General features: G+C 39.6%; 2 protein-coding genes across 6 annotated transcripts in view; one reads left to right on the plus strand and one right to left on the minus strand.

Moving 5' to 3' along the window:
- BRINP2 (BMP/retinoic acid inducible neural specific 2) overlaps positions 1-4,712 on the minus strand; it is a 118,172-nt gene extending 113,460 nt beyond the window's left edge. The window contains exon 1 of one of the 2 annotated variants that reach the window (XM_078356255.1): positions 4,614-4,712. The gene's annotated coding sequence lies outside the window, so the exon portion shown is untranslated. Of the gene's footprint in view, positions 1-4,569 lie in introns of both variants that reach the window. The other variant, XM_054247492.2, reaches the window with a different exon arrangement.
- ASTN1 (astrotactin 1) overlaps positions 1-17,691 on the plus strand; it is a 328,578-nt gene that overhangs the window by 12,993 nt on the left and 297,894 nt on the right. For 2 of the 4 annotated variants that reach the window (XM_035279094.3, XM_035279095.3), the window contains exon 1: positions 4,100-4,413. The exons of the other annotated variants lie outside the window; for them this stretch is intronic. In XM_035279094.3, coding sequence (XP_035134985.1) covers positions 4,131-4,413 — 283 coding nt within the window. In that variant the 5' untranslated portion in view covers positions 4,100-4,130. Of the gene's footprint in view, positions 1-4,099; positions 4,414-17,691 lie in introns of those variants that run through there. 4 annotated transcript variants of the gene reach the window in all.

Raw genomic sequence — 17,691 nt, forward strand, 5'->3', positions numbered from 1 at the left:
TCTCATCATTATGTCTGTTGGATTTATCCATGTAGTTGCATGTTTTGTTGCTGTGCACCATTCCATTACATGACTACATGACATTTATTCATTTTGCTCTTGATAGATATTTGGGATGTTTCTGGTTTCTTTGTTGGCTATTATAAGTAAACTTGTTACGAATATTTTTGCACTTGTCTTTTGGTGGACGTATCCTCTGGGAAAACACGAAGGAATATAAATCACTTAATTTGCGTTGACCACCACATTGGAGAAAATCTCCTGACGATGACTCTGAAGACTATTTTCTTGCCAAAATAATTGAATAAGGCGATAGTGGCAAAGGCTATCACTACTGAGTACCAACTAAATGCCTAAAATATGTCACATTCTTTACATACGTAATCTCATTTCCTCCTCACAACCACCCCCAACACTATGTATTATTTCTGTTTTGCAGATAAGAATATTGAATTAAAGACACCATGTTAGGAAATAGCTTTTTCTCTCCTGAGTGCATGTGTATATATATGCATATATGTGTGTATGTGAGGGGGAGAGGTAAATAAACGCTCAAGGAATGGAGCTAGAGAAAGGGAAGTGATGAAAGTTCTCACTGCATTGGTACAGCTGGAGACTGGCTTGAAGAGATGGGACAATCTGAAGGATGAAGAAGGTTGCATTCCAGGTAGACAGAATAGCATGGAAGGAGTGAAAATAGGAAATAGACTTTAATTTAATTCAGAGATGTGTGTGTGTGTACACGTGTGTGCATGCGTGTGTGTGTGTGTGCATATGTGGTGGGAGGATAGAGATATAGTGCAGTGAGCAACTCTATCTAGAAAAACAATGTGAGATTTAGAAGAGTTTTTAAATTTCTACACCATAGGGTTTGAACTTTATCTTATAGAAAAAGAAAAACTAGAATGACATAATGAAAGTTAGATTTCATGAAGATCAACCTGGTAGTTGTGTGCAGAATACGTCGATAGGAGGAAAAGCAATCAGAATCTATTTAATAGTCAAGGAAAGGGGCCGTTGGCACTTAAATATAGGAAGGTGGACCTCAGAAGAAAAGTCAAGATTGGAGATAACAGAGCTTGCTGTTTTATAGTGTTTTAAAGAACAGAAATATTTCTAAGATTGAATAAATGCCATGAATTCATGTAATGGACTAACACACAGCAATAAAACATTCAACTACATGGATAAATCTCACAGACATAATGATGAGTGAAAATGTTAAGACACAAAAGAGCAAATACTCTAAGATTCCATAGTTACAAAATTCAGGAGCAAGTAACATTACTCTTTGGTGATAGAAATCAGAAACATTTTCTATGACCTACAGGGGTGAGCAGAGATGATTGGCCCCTTTTGTTGATGGGGAAACTAAAGACAAGAATGGTCCAAGCTTATCTCCAAATAAGAATACTATAAAGTTAAGTGTTGAATCCAAGTCTATTATTTCATTATATCATTATGCCACTACACAAAGGTGATGATTAAGATGCGTAACATTTTCCCCCATTTCATTTAAATGTAAAACATCATCCAGTAGAGAAGGCCTCGTTTCTATGTACTTCAACCTTTACCCATATCTCTAGGTATTTAATTCCCTAAGAAAAGACTGTGTAACATTATTTCCAATTTTACAGTAATCAAGTACCCTGGAATAATATATTCTCTTTAAAAAAAGTTCTACAGCTGCTTTTGTTTGGTTCTTGTTGAGAGAGAGAGAAAGAGAGAGAGAGAGAGAGAGAGAGAGAGAGAGACAGAGGTCTAGAAAGACTTGAAATACCAACTACCAACTATTTCCAACTTAATATATGTTTTAAGAAGACTAGATATTGACATATTAGAAAATCAACCCTAAGTGGTTCACTTGGGCTTTCTAACATGACTCAAGACTCTTCAGAATTTAGAAAGAAAGATTTCAAAGTGACAGTAGATTATATGCTACTCAAAAGCAGGAGGAGTATTTTTCTAGTTGTGCGTAGCCTAATGCTTAGGACATGGTAGGTACACATTTGCTGAATTAATTACGGTGGCCCATAAAGCCCAGTGATTATCCATGGGTGCACCCTAGTGTACCATAACTATATTGTGGAAAGAAATCTTGTTCATGGTCTTAGCTCCATAGAAGATAGATCACTATTTAATGGGTCTCAATTTCCTTATACATTAAATGAGAGATTGGATGAATACATGGTCTGGTACTTACATGCCATTTCTCACATTCTAGTACTGAGGGTATTTTCCTGGCATCCACTATTATCATTCAATGGCAAATAACCTCGTATAACTAAGTTTAATACTAGATTTTTTTTATGCTAGAGAGAATAGAATAAAAGAGATATCATGAGGTCTTTATCTGACTCAGTATCTCCTAGGGGAGTGATAACAATGAGGATGAGTTTTCAAAAGGTTGTTAGCTGATATATCTTTTTTACAGTAGTTTACAATGCTGCATGGTAAGATACCTTGGGGTTAATTCCCAGACAAGTTAGGTATAAAAACTCAACGAATAAAGTTTTTGTTCTTCTTTTCTTTGTATATGTGGTAAATGATCTTTCACTACTTAAACATTACCTTAAATGCGGCTTATTTTCTTTTTTCAGTTAGTGTAACCTTGTAAAATATAAGGCAATAGCTTTTTTTTTTGCCTTTTAAAGAACATATTTTCACATATGCCACAAATTGACACCAAGTAGAATGAAAATGTAATCGTTTCTAGAGGAGGGGTCATCTTTTACAACAGTAGTGCATTACATTTCTAGAGTGAGAACTACAAGTAGCACAGTCTTCATAGCACCTGGTATTCAGGCTAGCACTGACCCAATAACATCGGAGGGATACACTTTTGAAATAAGTTATTGGTTATCATGTGAGAGAAAATTCAGTTAAATGTTAGATTGGAGAATACGCAATGTCACATTTCTACCACTGTTTATTGCATATTGTCATTTTTAAACGGCAGCATTGCTGAGCACTATTGAGAACGGATCTTACATGGTTGGTGGCGGCGGCGGTGGTATTCATCAGAATACTTATTCAGGGTGCTGAATATCTGAATATCTGCACTGCTGTACTCTTGACTGGGATTGACCTAGCTCATGCCCAAAGGGTATTCAGTTTTTACTTTTCCATCTCTTAAGAATGCTTAGGAACTTTGGTTTTTCTCACACTTTTCTTCCAGCTTTGTTTTATTCACTGGATTCTCTAAAGGTTCAAGATTTCTTTGAGCTAACTCTGCTCTTTTTTCCCTATCAATTATAGTATTCTCTAAATCATCTTTTTATTGGCTACTTCAGATAACATTTGTGATAGAAATGAAGAAGCTGAAAAGTTGCAAGTAAAAGTTTTGGTCTCCTGCTTAACTGTGCGCGTTGCTCTGTTGTGCATTTCTATCCATCCATCTAGACCAGTATAACAAATACTTTCTTTAAATATTTTGCAAAGTTAGTGCTAAGTAAAAATATGCATATGTGCATTCCTCCCTGCACCCGTCTATCCAATGTACAAATCCAACTATCGGGTAAAAAAGACAAGACTCCGACAAGCTATAATACATTCATAAAACCATTGGGGGAATTTGCATCTGGAAAGCATCCCCCCCCCGCCCCCGCCACTCAGCAGAAGTGCCCTTTATGGTGTGTGCCCCTGTGTGCCTTTCTCAAGCCTTCTGGCTGATAATGCCAGAGGGAAGATTTTACATTGCAAAGATCAATTTATTAAAAATGCCGTGCAGGTAGTTCATAACCAAGAGCCCTGCTCGCGTTGGAGGATGCAACGGAGGAGAGAGGCAGGAACACCGGCAGCCAGCTGGGGGCTGACCTGATTCCCTAGAATCCTCAGCTCCCTTCCTCTTTCCTCTCGACGTCCTTCCTTCCCTTTTTCTCCTCTCCCCCCACCCCCGCTTTCCCGTCTCCAGATAAGCAGCTCCGGGAAACAAAGAATCGGGCTCTCTAGACATCAGAGCTTAAACCCAGCACTCAGCAAGCGGCATCTCATTCCGGGGTCCAGGGCTCTCCCAGCTCTCCATCCCCTCCCTAACCTCCCCCGCCTCCCGCGCTCGCTCGCTCGCTCCCTCCCCGCTCGCTTCCTCCCCCACCAACGCAGCGCTAGGAGGAAGGCGGCCGGGGCTCAAGATGGCTTTAGCCGGGCTCTGCACCCTGCTCGCCTGGTGCTGGGGGCCGGCGGCCGTGCTGGCCACGGCCGCCGGCGACGTGGATCCATCCAAGGAGCTGGAGTGCAAGCTCAAAAGCATTACGGTGTCGGCGCTGCCCTTCCTGCGCGAGAACGACCTGAGCATCATGCACAGCCCCTCGGCCTCGGAGCCCAAGCTCCTCTTCTCGGTGCGCAACGACTTCCCGGGAGAAATGGTCGTGGTGGACGACCTGGAGAACACGGAGCTGCCCTACTTTGTGCTGGGTGAGTCCCGGGGGAGGTCGAGGCGTTCAGAGGTGCTGGACCAGCGCCCCTACCCCCCACTCCGGCTCCCTCTACACACCCACTCGCCGACGACCTCCCCTCCCCCACTCCTACCTCCCGGATCCGCCCCACTCCCGGACCATTCTCCACACCCACTTGCATACTAGCGCCTCTGTGCCTGACTTCTCCCCAAATCCGACCTGGATGCTGGGCCTCCTCTCAGCAGCCCTACCCCAAAGGAACAGGTTGCATGTGTCTTTCTGAAACCTCTCCCAGCCTTGACCTCCCAGCTTTGATTCAGGAGCACATCTGCACAGCACTTTTTGTCTGCTACCAGCTCAACTCCCATAATCCCCTCTACCCGCTCCTTAGCCACATGCTCAGCTCTTGGCTTCACACACCCTGGACACCCACACCCACTCACAGCACTTCCTGGGGGCTTTATAAACAGGTATCCTGTTATCACCTTGCCAGCTATGTGCAGGCCAGATTCTAGTCTTCATTCATGGAGAGACCTTTATCCGTCACCAAGCTACTGACACCCTCCCTTTCAAACACTCAAGTTTCTTATACCCCAGCTGTTCATTCTGGGAAGTCCTACCTCTATGCTTAGATGTCACAACCCCCTTATTCAACTACATCCACACAGCCATGTCACATCACAGTTGCTTAAAGACATTATACAACTGTAGTCTGTTAATAATGGTCTCTTCTTTGTTCCCTGGTCCACCTTGGATAGGCTTAGGCATTTCTGCACACAGAGTGACCTTTCTAGGCAAGGGTCTCTTCCTTCCTTTGTTTTCATCTCTCTCTTTTTGGTACCAACACTAATTTTCTTAGGTCACCTTCAGATAGTTGAATTCCTGTCACTTCAGGTTCTGAAACCCACACATTGCTTCAAATCATCCCTGTTTTCCACTACGAATCTGCAAAGATATTGTGGTCCTCCTCTAGTATCTTGCAAAGCACCACAAGTTCATGTCACTTAGCCAAATTTCCCTCACTTCTCAATGTGCAGATGGAGCTCTCACCCTGCTGTGCATGCCTAGCTTGTAATCCATTTCTTTAGCAGTGTTGCCAATTATTCTTATTTTGCCCAGGAGAAATTCAAAGAAAACTACATGTCAGTCTCTAGATCCAAGGAAAGAAAAAAAGAAAATGTCCAGGAGGCTGTTCTATCTACTTAATACCCTACCAACTAGAGTTCCATTTGCGGGAACATAGTTTCCTGATGGCCACATGTAGGCTAGAGCCACATGTGGAATTCTAACCCATCCTTCTTGGTCTTCCTTCACAGGAGATGTCTTCATACTGAAAACATTAGAAAGTGGGTGAATAAACCCCTCTTCTCCAACCCCTATGGAAAAGCAATTTCAGAAATTGCCTGGTCCTTTGAAAAATTGCTTTACAGTTCCTGGAGTGCAGTTCACAGTTGAACCCATTAAACCCAACCCACACTATTGATAGGATTATTTATTTTTACATTCAAAAATACCAATAACATAATAAAAACTGGGGACTAGCTGGGAATGAGAGCATTGTGGATATGCTGCTCATCAAAATGTACAATTACTGGCTTATTCAGAGGGTGGAAAGTTCACACTGAAGTCATGCTGATGTGCAAAGTACAATCTGTTCATCATAGTATATAAAAATGAATAGAGGGAATTATGGGCTTCTAAAGAGGCTGTTTTGCGCTCTGCTTGTAGTGTTTACTGTGTATGAAGAGGTACTTGTATGGGGGTGCTTAAAAAAAGGGAAGGCCAGCAGGTATTCCAAATTTCACTTCTTTTTTTGCAGAATCCCAAAACCAGGGCCTAATGCTGTGATGTGCCTGCTAGGAACCAATGTGCACACTGAAAGCCCAGATGTTAAAGAACGGGTTTTCTGCACCTCTGTGCAAAGCTGCCCACTGCAGTGTCCTGTTGGGGTTGCCATGGTAACCTACTGCAACTTGGCATTTACACACAGGCACACAGGCACACTCTTACTTCAGGGCCAGATGCACCATTTAAATGCACTGATTGTCTCCCACCCTCCCAGACAGCGGGATATGCTCAGAGCAGAGAAGGGCTGGTACCTATTCTTTCTGGCTTAGTATGCTCAAAGGAAGAAGAAGAAATGAATTTTAGTTTGGGTGGGTGGTTAAATAGATCTGAGCAGAAAGGAAGAGGAGTCCAAGTTTATGGAGGATAAACTCAAGGGTAGTTGCTTTTGAATTTAACTTATGTGGTCCTGATCATGCAGCTCACAGCCAATAGTGAGGGGTATGGTGACTTTGGTTTGGGGATTTCCCAGCTTATATCTTTGGAAACTCATTTACTTAATCCGTCCCCTGGAGGAATCTGAATCAGTCACTTCTGGAAATTTATTGAGCTGTACTTGCTCAGCACTCAGAGACATTACTAGGAAACAAGTTACAAAAACAAAAGTCTCTTGCCCTCAAGTGCCCTCTAGTCACTGGAAACAGATACCTGTAAGAGCTGTAAGTAGCAGTACCTGATTGTGTGGTATGGCTGTTAAGGGGTGGGGAGTGCTGTTGGAAGGATGTGCTGGCATGACAAGAGCAGACTCCATGATGGTCATGGACTTGACCAGAAGCTTTGACTAAAATCAGATCCGGTCACTCCTTTGAGTGAAAACAACAACAATGAACAAACAACAATAAAAACAAGCTTGGGTTTCCTTTTGCCTCTAGGTTCAAGTCCTGTTACTTCACTGAGGCCAGCTAGGATCTTCTCATTCTTATTGCAGTCAAATTCTCCAGCCCCTTATCCCTCCAAGCCTGCCATGGCCTTCTGGGCTCTTTCAAGAATTTACACATGCTAGCTCCTCTGTCTAGAAGGCTCTTTGCCCCTTCTCTACTGGGTGGTATCCATTCTTCTAAACCATGCACATGTCATCTCTATGAAGCCTATCGCATGTCTGTGCTCTTTGCATGGATTCAGAAAGAAAAAATATCCCCACAGTTAAAAGTAGATTAGATTTGGCTTGGACTAGGAAAGGTGAAGACATTTAAGGTCATGGAGTAAAGATGAGCAAAGGCATTTGGTGGTAGGAGTGAATATGGAAATGGCGTGCATATGACATAGCGTGGGGATCAGCCTGCCTGGACAGAGCCTTGTGACATGAGACTAGTGAGGACTGGGCCTGGCTCTGTAGAGTGGCACATGGCTCTTCACTTCAAAACTACGTGGGGAGGACTGACTTGACATAGAAAGCATTGAAAGCTGGCTCCCAGAGGCTATCTCAGCCGTCAGCCTTGGCAGTTTTGCTTGTGGTATATTCTGAGTAGAGGGGTGGAGTCAGTATCTCCTTTTCCCTGAAGTAGGGTTTGCAAATTGTGAAACTATGACTTTTAGGTACATTTTGTTTGACTACACATGGTTTTTAAAATGCTTGGAATGTGAATGCTTTTAGTCAGGTCTAGACTGCCGTACTTCTCACAAATACTGATGGTTCTGTGCCTGATGCTCTTCTTTATAGTGCTTATCTGGTAACTCTAAGCCACATAATCTAACCCTAAACCCCTGCTTTCAGATGTCGGTAAAAGCCTCAAAAGTGTTGCAAAATAACTGTCATTTCTAATTTAAAATATTTAGACACATAAGCCTTAGTATCCTCTCAGGAGATTTAAGAAATTTGCCAAATTAGTCAACTAATATTTCATATCTGAACCAAAATTTCATATTTCAGCTTTCAAAACAGTAGACATTCCTGCTTTGGAGGCATATTTGATTTGGAGATAAGCAGTTAACCTGAAGTGTAGCTTCCAGGTTTTCTGTGCTGTGAACAGAATATATTTTTATATCAGTCTCATTACTATTTGAGGGAGAGACCCTTCTATTTCACCCAACAGTTGAGCTTTTGCATCTGTACAGCTTAGTGAAGAAAGGTGTTTCTCTTGTGCCTTGGCATTTTGCTTTAGCTGTCATGGCTTTTGATTGAAGAAGGTATTCCTGAAGATAAATCAATCAGCCTGCAGAGACATAGTAAGTTCCCACATGCAAGGTGCTATTTAAAGTGTCTGGAGCAGGCAAGTGTGGCGGTTAAAAGAATAGGCTTTGAAGACAGATTTGCTGTCAACTTCTGGCTTTCCACTTATTCCAGCAGTGGAGAAAACAGAAGAATGGGGAAGTTAAATAACTTACTCAGGGTCACTTAGTGAACAGTTGATGGAGCCATCATTTGAATTCAGGTCAATCTGATGTTTAAGCCTTTCTCTAAGCTACTATTTTACATGCCTTAAAAGTTTTCACAGTCTTTTCTTATTCATGGTTGAATAAAAGGAGCCCTGACAATGGTTAAAATAGAGAAAGCACACTCATCTAGTTTGTATAGAGGAGTCTTTTATGATCTTTATGCAAATACTTCTTGAATATCCTTGGCTATTGAGTGGTTTCTCACACCAACTTTAATAACTTCATGAAAAAATAGTTAGCTAAGTAAATACTTTGCTAAGAAGAGTTTGGGAATTCTTCTTTATTTATAGTTTTCAGGTTCGAGTAGCCATATTTCCATGTTCCTGTGGTGACATGTATGGGACTCACAGTCATGATAAACAAGGTAGGTAGGCTGCGTGGGGACACAGGTAGTATGTTCAGCGCCCTTCTGAAGAGGGCCCTACAGATGTACAAACTGAGAGTCCCGGAGAGAAGGCTCCCTTGTTAAATGGAGCTATCCAGAAGGTGGGTGGTTTTAGCTACTTGTCCAAAGCCAGTGATCTTTGTATTAGGTTGTCTTGTGCTTATAACTTATTTTCAGAGCTCAGTGGGGCTGTTTAAATAGCAGCTAGTGAGCTTTTCAATTGGCTTCATAATATTCTACTTATGAGTGAGCTTTGGCCTGATAGGAAACAATTAAAATACCCACGTATTCCCAATTCTTTTCACATATCTCTCCATCTTCCCATTTTAGGGGAAACTTTAAAGTACGTTTCTTTTCCTTCTTTTTTTTCTCCACTGCAGTGAGCTACCTAGGTTAACAGTAAATGCATTTGTATAGATTGGCAGCCCCATCCAAGACAAAGTAGATGAATAGTAGTAATCCTAAGGTAGGGTCTTCGGCACTTAGATAACTCATGCTAGCACAATGTGCTAATTTGTAGTATTGAGAGGGTTATTATTTACTGTTTTTCTATAGAAATTTAGATTTTTACAATGAAGGAATTTTGAATATGAGTGATGAGTTTTATAACACATTACATGCTTTTTAGGATATGTTGATAAGATTTGAATTCAAGTCATTAAGAGTTTTTGAAAAAAAATAAAGTTTTCATTTTTTTTCTTTTTCTTTTTTTTGAGATAGACCTCACTTTGTCACCCAGGCTGCAGTGCAGTGGCATGATCTCTGCTCACTGCAACCTCCTCCTCCCAGGTTCAAGTGATTCTCCTGCCTCAACCTCTTGAATAGCTGGGACTACAGGTGCCTGCCACCACACCTGGCTATTTTATTTTATTTTATTTTATTTTATTTTTAGTATAGATGGGCTTTCACCATATTGACCAGGCTGATCTCAAACTTCTGACCTCAAATGGTCTACCCACCTCGGCCTCCCACAGTGCTGGGATTACTGTCATGAGCCACTGCACTCTGCCAATTTTAGTTTCTTTATTCATCTTCAGAAGCAAGATTGAGGTCTTGTCTTACAGACACACTATATATACACATATATATCATATATCTATATACACACATGTGCTTTTTTCTTTCTTTTCTTAGAAATGTAATTAAACTTAAAAGGCTAGGAGTTTCTCACATTAGGGCCAGTTTATGAGAACAAAACTTGGCAACTTTTCAGCAGGGACCTGTGAAGTCTTCATTTCTTCACTTTTAAACCAGTTCATGTATATACACACACAGATGGCAAAAAGAGCAAGTTATGAGCTTGTTGAAGATTCACTTGCTCATAAGAGATACAAGTTAAGGTCTATGGAAATTTTGAATGTAGTATACAGGCTGACACCTATCATCATTTTATTACTTTTAAAAATTAATTATTATTTTTTAAAATTATTTCAATAGCTTTTGTTACATGGTTATCTATCAGCATTTTATTCCTATTAAAAATATGAAATAGTTGATATTTTGTTTTTAATCATGTACACTTTTTTTTTAATTTCTTTTTTTTTTTTTTTTGAGATGGAGTTTCGCTCTTGTTACCCAGGCTGGAGTGCAATGGCACGATCTCGGCTCACTGCAACCTACACCTCCCGGGTTCAGGCAGTTCTCCTGCCTCAGCATCCTGAGTAGCTGGGATTTATAGGCACGCGCCACCATGCCCAGCTATTTTTTTTTAATATATTTTTTTTAGTAGAGACGGGGTTTCACCATGTTGATCAGGACGGTCTCGGTCTCTTGACCTCGTGATCCACCTGCCTCGGCCTCCCAAAGTGCTGGGATTACAGGCTTGAGCAACACAAATTATTTTTTAAATAATTTTTTTAAGAACAAGTTTAGGTCGGGTGTGGTGGCTCACACCTGGAAGTCTGGTGGGTGAATGGCTTGAGCTCAGGAGTTTGAGACTGGCCTGAGCAACACGGCAAAATCCCATCTCTACAAAAAATACAAAAGGTAGCTGAATATGGTGGTGTGTGTTTGTAGTCCCAGCTACTTGGGAGGCTGAGGTGGGAAGATGACTTGACTCCAGGAGGCTGAGTTGCAGTGAGTGGCGATCCTGCTACTGCACTCCGGCCTGGGCAACAGAGCAAGACCTCGTCACAAAACAACAACAGCAACAACAACAACAGCAACAACAATTTAGATTTATGGAAAAAATGGGAAGGTAGTACAGAGAGTTTCCATAGGCCTTATACCCAGTTTCCCTTGCTATTAACATCTTATATGAGTGTGATACATTTGTTACAATTGAAGAACCAAGATTGATTCATAATTTTTAACAAAAGTCCACACTTCATTCAGATTTCGTTAGTTTTTATCTAACATCATTTTTCTGTTCCAGGATCTCATCCAGGGTACCTCAGTACACTCAGGCATTGTGTCTTCTTAGGCTTCTCTTGGCTATGACAGCTTTCAGACGTGTTTGTTTTCAATGACCTTGACAGTTTGAAGAATACAAGTCCAGTATTTTGTAGAATGTTCCTCAATTGGTGTTTGTCTGATGTTTTTCTCATGATTAGACTGGAACTAAGGTTTGGAGAAGGAAGCTATAAAGTGTCATTTTCATCAGATAGTATCAAGGGTACATTCTATCAATTTATCACCGTTGATACTGACCTCACTCACTTTGTTGAGGTTGTGTTTGTCAGGTTTCTCCACTGCAAAGTTACCTTTTACCCTCTCTCCATTCCTTTGAAGGAAGTCACTGTGCACAGACCATTCCAAAGGAATGGGAAGCTATGGTTTACCTTCTCGAAGGCTGAGTATCTACATAAATTATTTTGAATTATGCTACAGGAGAGAATTGCTTATTTTCTTCCATTTATTAATTGACTTATTTATGTCATATGGACTCATAAATGCTTATTTTATACTTTGGGTTTTAATTCAGTACTTTATTGATTTTATTGCTCAAATTGTTTATCTCAGCATTGGCTAATGGGAGCTCTTTTAGTTGGCTCCAGTGAATCTTTGACATACCCCAGTCAATGTACGCGTTTGTTTTTTGAGCACCTTCTTGCTTCCTGTCACTACAAGCTTCTCCAGGGTCATCTTGCATATTACCTGCCCCTATTCTAGAATCAGCTATTTCTCCAAGCACCCGTGATTCTTTTAAATGGCGGATGGTGTTAGAAACCAAGATCTGGGAACTAGGTGTGCTTGTTGTTATGTATGTCTATAAATATTTCTATATTTAGCCATCTGTGTCTATATTAGCCTAATCATGAGTTCATACTGATGTCTCCAGCTTTAATCCATTATCTAATTATCACTACCTAAATAACATTAGCTATCATCTAATTAATTCATGAATCATCTAGCTTCCTCCCCTTCGTTATCCTACTCCAACAATGAGTAACCTGGCTTCCACCGTCTGCCATCCATTTATGTAGTTTTTTAGTTTCACTGTGAATTTATTACAGTATTGGAATTGTTTGCCCATACCACTATGGGGAACAACTTTATTGGTGATACTGCAGTTTTTCTGTACAATTTCTTTTGTCTTTAGTTCTCCTTCCAGTGAAGTTGTTCATACATTGATGATATAGTTAGTATTTTGCCACATTCTGCATTCATCCTGATCTTATCCAATCTCCTAAGTGATTTCTTTTTGTTTAATTTGCACATATAAAGTTGGCTCTTTGTTCCTTAAAGTTAATGAATTTTCACACATGTATGGTGTAATATATCCACAGTTATAGTTTGACCACCCTACAACATCCCCCACCCTTCATCTATTTAATCCTCCATTCCTTACTTCCAAACTCTGGCGACCACTGCTCTTTTACCATCACTGTAGTTGTGCCTTTTCCAGAATGTCATATAATTGTAATAAAGCATGTAGCTCTTTTAGACTTGCCTCTTTTTCTTAATATCATGCATTTAAGATTCATTGACATCTTTTCTTTTCATGGCTTGATAGCTCAGTTATTGTTATTACTGAATACTACATTGCATGGAAGTACCATAGTTTGTTCGTTTACCTATTGAAGGACATCTTGGCTGTTTCCAGTTTTTGGCAATTATGAATAAAAATACTATGAACATTAGTATGCAGATTTTTGTGCTGCTTACTTTTTTTGTAATCTCATACAGAGATTTGACTTAATCATATTTCTCAGTTGACAGCGTATTTTATCATAGGTCTCTGAAAGCCCTTACTCCTTCCAGTGGTTCACTGATTTGTCTGTTTGCTTGTTTTCCTTTATCCCTACTCTCAGTTCCCACTTACCCTTCCCCGTAAAAAAAATTCTAACTTCCCTAACGCTTATTTTCTTTTGGTATGTGTTCTTGCAATAAGTCAATAGTTGTTTTGTGTTAATGTATTTTAAATTCAAGGAAATGGTGATGTGATATCATGTCCACTCATACTACTTTGTATAAATATAGCCCAGCACTGTCCAATAGGGATTTCCATCATAATGGTAATATTCTAGATCTGCCTTATCCAATATGGTACTTCTGGCCACATGTAGCTCTTGAACACTTGAAATATAGCTAGTACAACCAAGGAACTGAATTTTTATGTTTGCATTTTAATGAGTTTAATTTTAAATAACTTCATGTGGCTAGTGGCCACCATATTGAACAGTGAATGCATAAAACATGCCCACCATTGTGGAAAGACATGCCCAAACACATGTCTTGTCCATTGATTCTGACTGTTGTAGAATACTTCATGATGGTCACCTATTACATTTTGCCAGTCCTCTCAGTGAGAGACATATCCAAGTTGCCTCCTGCTTCCCGTCACTATAAATAATACTGCAGTTATCATTTTTGTCCATATTTCCTCAAGGACGTTTGTGAAAATTTCTCTGGGATACATAGCAGGAGAAAAATTGGTGGTTTAAAAAGATTATGCATATTTAATTTGGCTAAATACTGCCAAACTGTGCTCAGAATGGCTGGACAGTCTGTACTCTCATCAGTAGTAGTAATATTTGAGGGTTCCTATATCCCATACTCCCACCAACACTTAGCATTGTACAGTGTTCTAATATGTTTCAATCCACTGAGTGTAAAGTGACATCTGATTGTTATTACTTTCATATTTTTAGGACCATTTTAGATATGAAGGAGGTTATCTCTTTGACTGTAACATGAGTTGCAAATACAATTTCTCCTAGGTTATTGTATGTTTCTTGACTTTGCCTATGTTTTTGTTTGCTTGTTTTTTTGGTTGGTCTGTTTTCTAGAAGTCTTTGAATTTTGTGTAAATGATGATATTAATTATTTCTTTTTGACTTCTATACCTTAAGTCTTCATTGAAAAGGTCTTCTTCACTTTAAAGTTATAAAAGTATTCACCATTTTTTTCTGAATATTCTAATGGCTTTATTTTTTGCATTTAAATATTTGATATATTTTGAATTTATTGTGTTATGTAGTATGATATACAGCTTTATCCGAGCATGCTATATGAGGTACCAACTTTAGCTGGTGTCTTAGTTCATTTTGTGTTGCTATAAGGGAGTACCTGAGGCTGGGCAATTTAAAAAGAAAAAAAGACTTATTTGGCTCACAATTCTGTTGTTTGGAAACTTCAGGATTGGGTATCTGCATCTGATCAGGGCCTTAGGCTGCTTCCACTCAAGGTGGAAGACAAAGGGAAGCTAGAATGTGCAGAGATTACCTGGTAAGATATCATCACAAGAGAGAGAAGCAGAGGTGCCAAGATATTTTTTTAAAACAATCAGCTCTTAGAGGGAACTAACAAAGCAAGAACTCACTCACCTCCAAGGAAGGCATTAACCTACTCATGAGGCATCTGCCCCTCCAACCCAAGAACCTGCCATTAGACCTTATCTCCAACATTGGGGATCAAATTTTAATAAGTGGTTTGGGAGGACAGACATCCAAACTGTAGCAGCTGTCCATATGGTTGTTCAGATGTTTCAGTACTATTTATTAAATAGCTCATTATCTCCCCTCTGATTTGAGACATCACCTTTATCATATAATAAATTCCATAATACATTTAGGTCTATTTCTGATCTTTTATTATTCTCTTCTGTTACTATGTCTCTATATTCATGTGCCTATGCCACATTGTGTTAGTTATTAAAACCCTATAGTGTGTTTTCATATCTGATAGGACTAGTCACCCTTTGCCGCTATTCTTTCTACAGTTCTCCTAGCCATTCCTTTTTTCCGCATAAACTTTTAACTGGCTTCTCTGGTTCTAAAAATGTAACAACAACAAGAATAACAAAACTAGTGGTATTTTTAATTATAAACCTTGTTAAAATTTTAAATTAATTAATAAATAATGAAATCTTTTTGACGTTGGGTTTTTCTATTTAAGAACTTTGAATGTTTGCATTTGTTTGAATCTTCTTGTCTGCATTTAGTAGCATTTTAAATATTTTTTTTCTCATATGGTTCTCACATATTTCTTATTAGATGTACTCCTAGGTGTTTTATCTTTCTGTGCTTTTGTAAAAGAAGTGTTTTCTTATTTATTTCTTTATTTTCCAAAGGATTATGCTTTATGTATATGAAAGCTGTTAATGCTGTGTGTTAATTGACTGCCTTTGCTTGAGGGAATATGACGCTACACATGTACACCGTAGCAGTACCCAGTGGAATCCTTTTACTGTTATCAGTTTCTAGGTGGATTTTGAATTCTAAATACGATAAAATTCTAATGGTGAACCTGCCACCCTATGGAACCTGTGTATGTATCGCATCTTTTGGAGGAGTTATGCATTATAAATCTGTGTACCTTCTGTGGTCCTAACTGATGACTTCAGATTGTCCTATTCTCCCTGGGCTATCTGTTTTTCCCCAAATGTAAATTCTGAGATCTGAATTTTTTTCTTACTCATGTTTCCCCATCATAGTCTCATCCTGTACTTTGACCTCATTATCGTTCCCATATGTCCTCTCCTGTCCTTCCTTATTTCTCTGGATGGCTCTTTCAGTCTACCTCCAACCAAGGACATAACCTGAAAAAGCACAATGACAAAGCATGGCTGGTTTATTGAAAGGTTCCTTCTGCACAAACACACGGGAGGAGTGGCTATTTCCTTTTTCTCTCCTCTGCTGCTTCCATACTACATGTTCTTAGCTTGAAGCCCACAGATGGACTATACGATTCTTTGAGTATAAAATTTATGCATAAGGGCAGCTTCTTAAAAAGAAGATTCACAACTTAAGTCATATGTTTAAAAAGGTCTTATAAGTGGGATAGAGATTAACTTTTTTTTTTTCCTGGAACAAAGAGGTCTTAAAAAGTGACTTGAAGAAAAGCTTATTCTCCCTTAGGCGACAATTCTGGGATGAATGGTTCAGGTTGGCAAGACCCTATCCCATTAAGTTATTCAGAAACCCCAGATTCTTCCACCTTGTGGCTCTGCCATTCCCCAGGCCCTTATCCTCTGCTGCATAGTCACCAGTATGTGTGTTTATGCTCACAGGAAGTGGAAGGGCAGTCATTCAGGTTATCAATTTATTTCTCTCTTGCTCTCCATTTTTTTTTTTTTTTAAAGAAAGTGAGTCAAGGCCAGGCGCAGTGGCTCACTCCTATAATCCCAGCACTTTGGGAGGCCAAGGCGGGTGGATCACAAGGTCAAGAAATTGAGGCCATCCTGGTCATCATCGTGAAACACCGTCTCTATTAAAATTACAAAAAAATTAGTTGGACGTGGTGGCATGTGCCTGTAGTCCCAGCTACTTGGGAGGCTGAGGCAGGAGAATTGCTTGAATCTGGGAGGCGGAGGTTGTGGTGAGCCGAGATCACACCATTGCACTCCAGCCTGGGTAACAAGAGCGAAACTCCATCTCAGAAAAACAAAATAAAACAAAACAAAAAAAAGTGAGGCAAAGTTGCACACATCCCATCTACTCTAATGCCATAGGTAAGAACTTTGTTATATGCCCAAAATCCCAGCCAAGAACATTGGGAAAAGCAGTCTTATCTGGGTGGTCATGTGCTCATGCTCAACTTAAATTCTAGAAAGAAAGAGATAATAGATTTTTTTTTTTTAAATAGCAATCTCTACCATACGGATTCCAAAAAAATCAAAAATCATTTTAACAATTTCACTTCTCTTCCAGGACACACCTACTGTTTGAAAATACATATTTTGGCTTGGTCATCTTCTGCCTTTCCTAACGACCTCTATTTATCATCTTCCAGGACACTCACCAATGTGCTTAGCACTGCCCCTCTGTATTTTCTGCTGTGGCAATTCCTGCCTTTACACAAGATCACTTTATTGACTATGTAGGCCTGTGTCAAGCATGTTTTCTTATAGGGCAAGATATTAAATATATTAGACCTTTTAGACCATATGGTCTCAGTTGTAACTACTCAATATGTCTTTACATTGGCAGAAAAACCACCATAGACAATATGTAGCTTAATGTATATAGCTGTGTTCCATTAGAATTTTATTTACAAAAATAAGCAATGGGTACCCATAGGTTATATTTTGCCAACCCCTGAAGTATACAACATCTTCAGCTTTCTACTTTATAATTCCTTCACTCCTGCAACTCCTCCTTCGTAACTCCATTTTACTTACCTATAACTATGGTTATACCCTTCTCATCCCTAAAAATTCTTCAAACCTGAAACTGGCCCTACTCAAAACCACAAATTCTTCTTTCCAACGTTCTCATGCTCTTTCACTCTGCCTGATAATTGGTCCTT

Source organism: Callithrix jacchus, chromosome 18 (genome assembly GCF_049354715.1).
Source record: "Callithrix jacchus isolate 240 chromosome 18, calJac240_pri, whole genome shotgun sequence".
Classification (NCBI taxonomy): domain Eukaryota; kingdom Metazoa; phylum Chordata; class Mammalia; order Primates; family Cebidae; genus Callithrix; species Callithrix jacchus.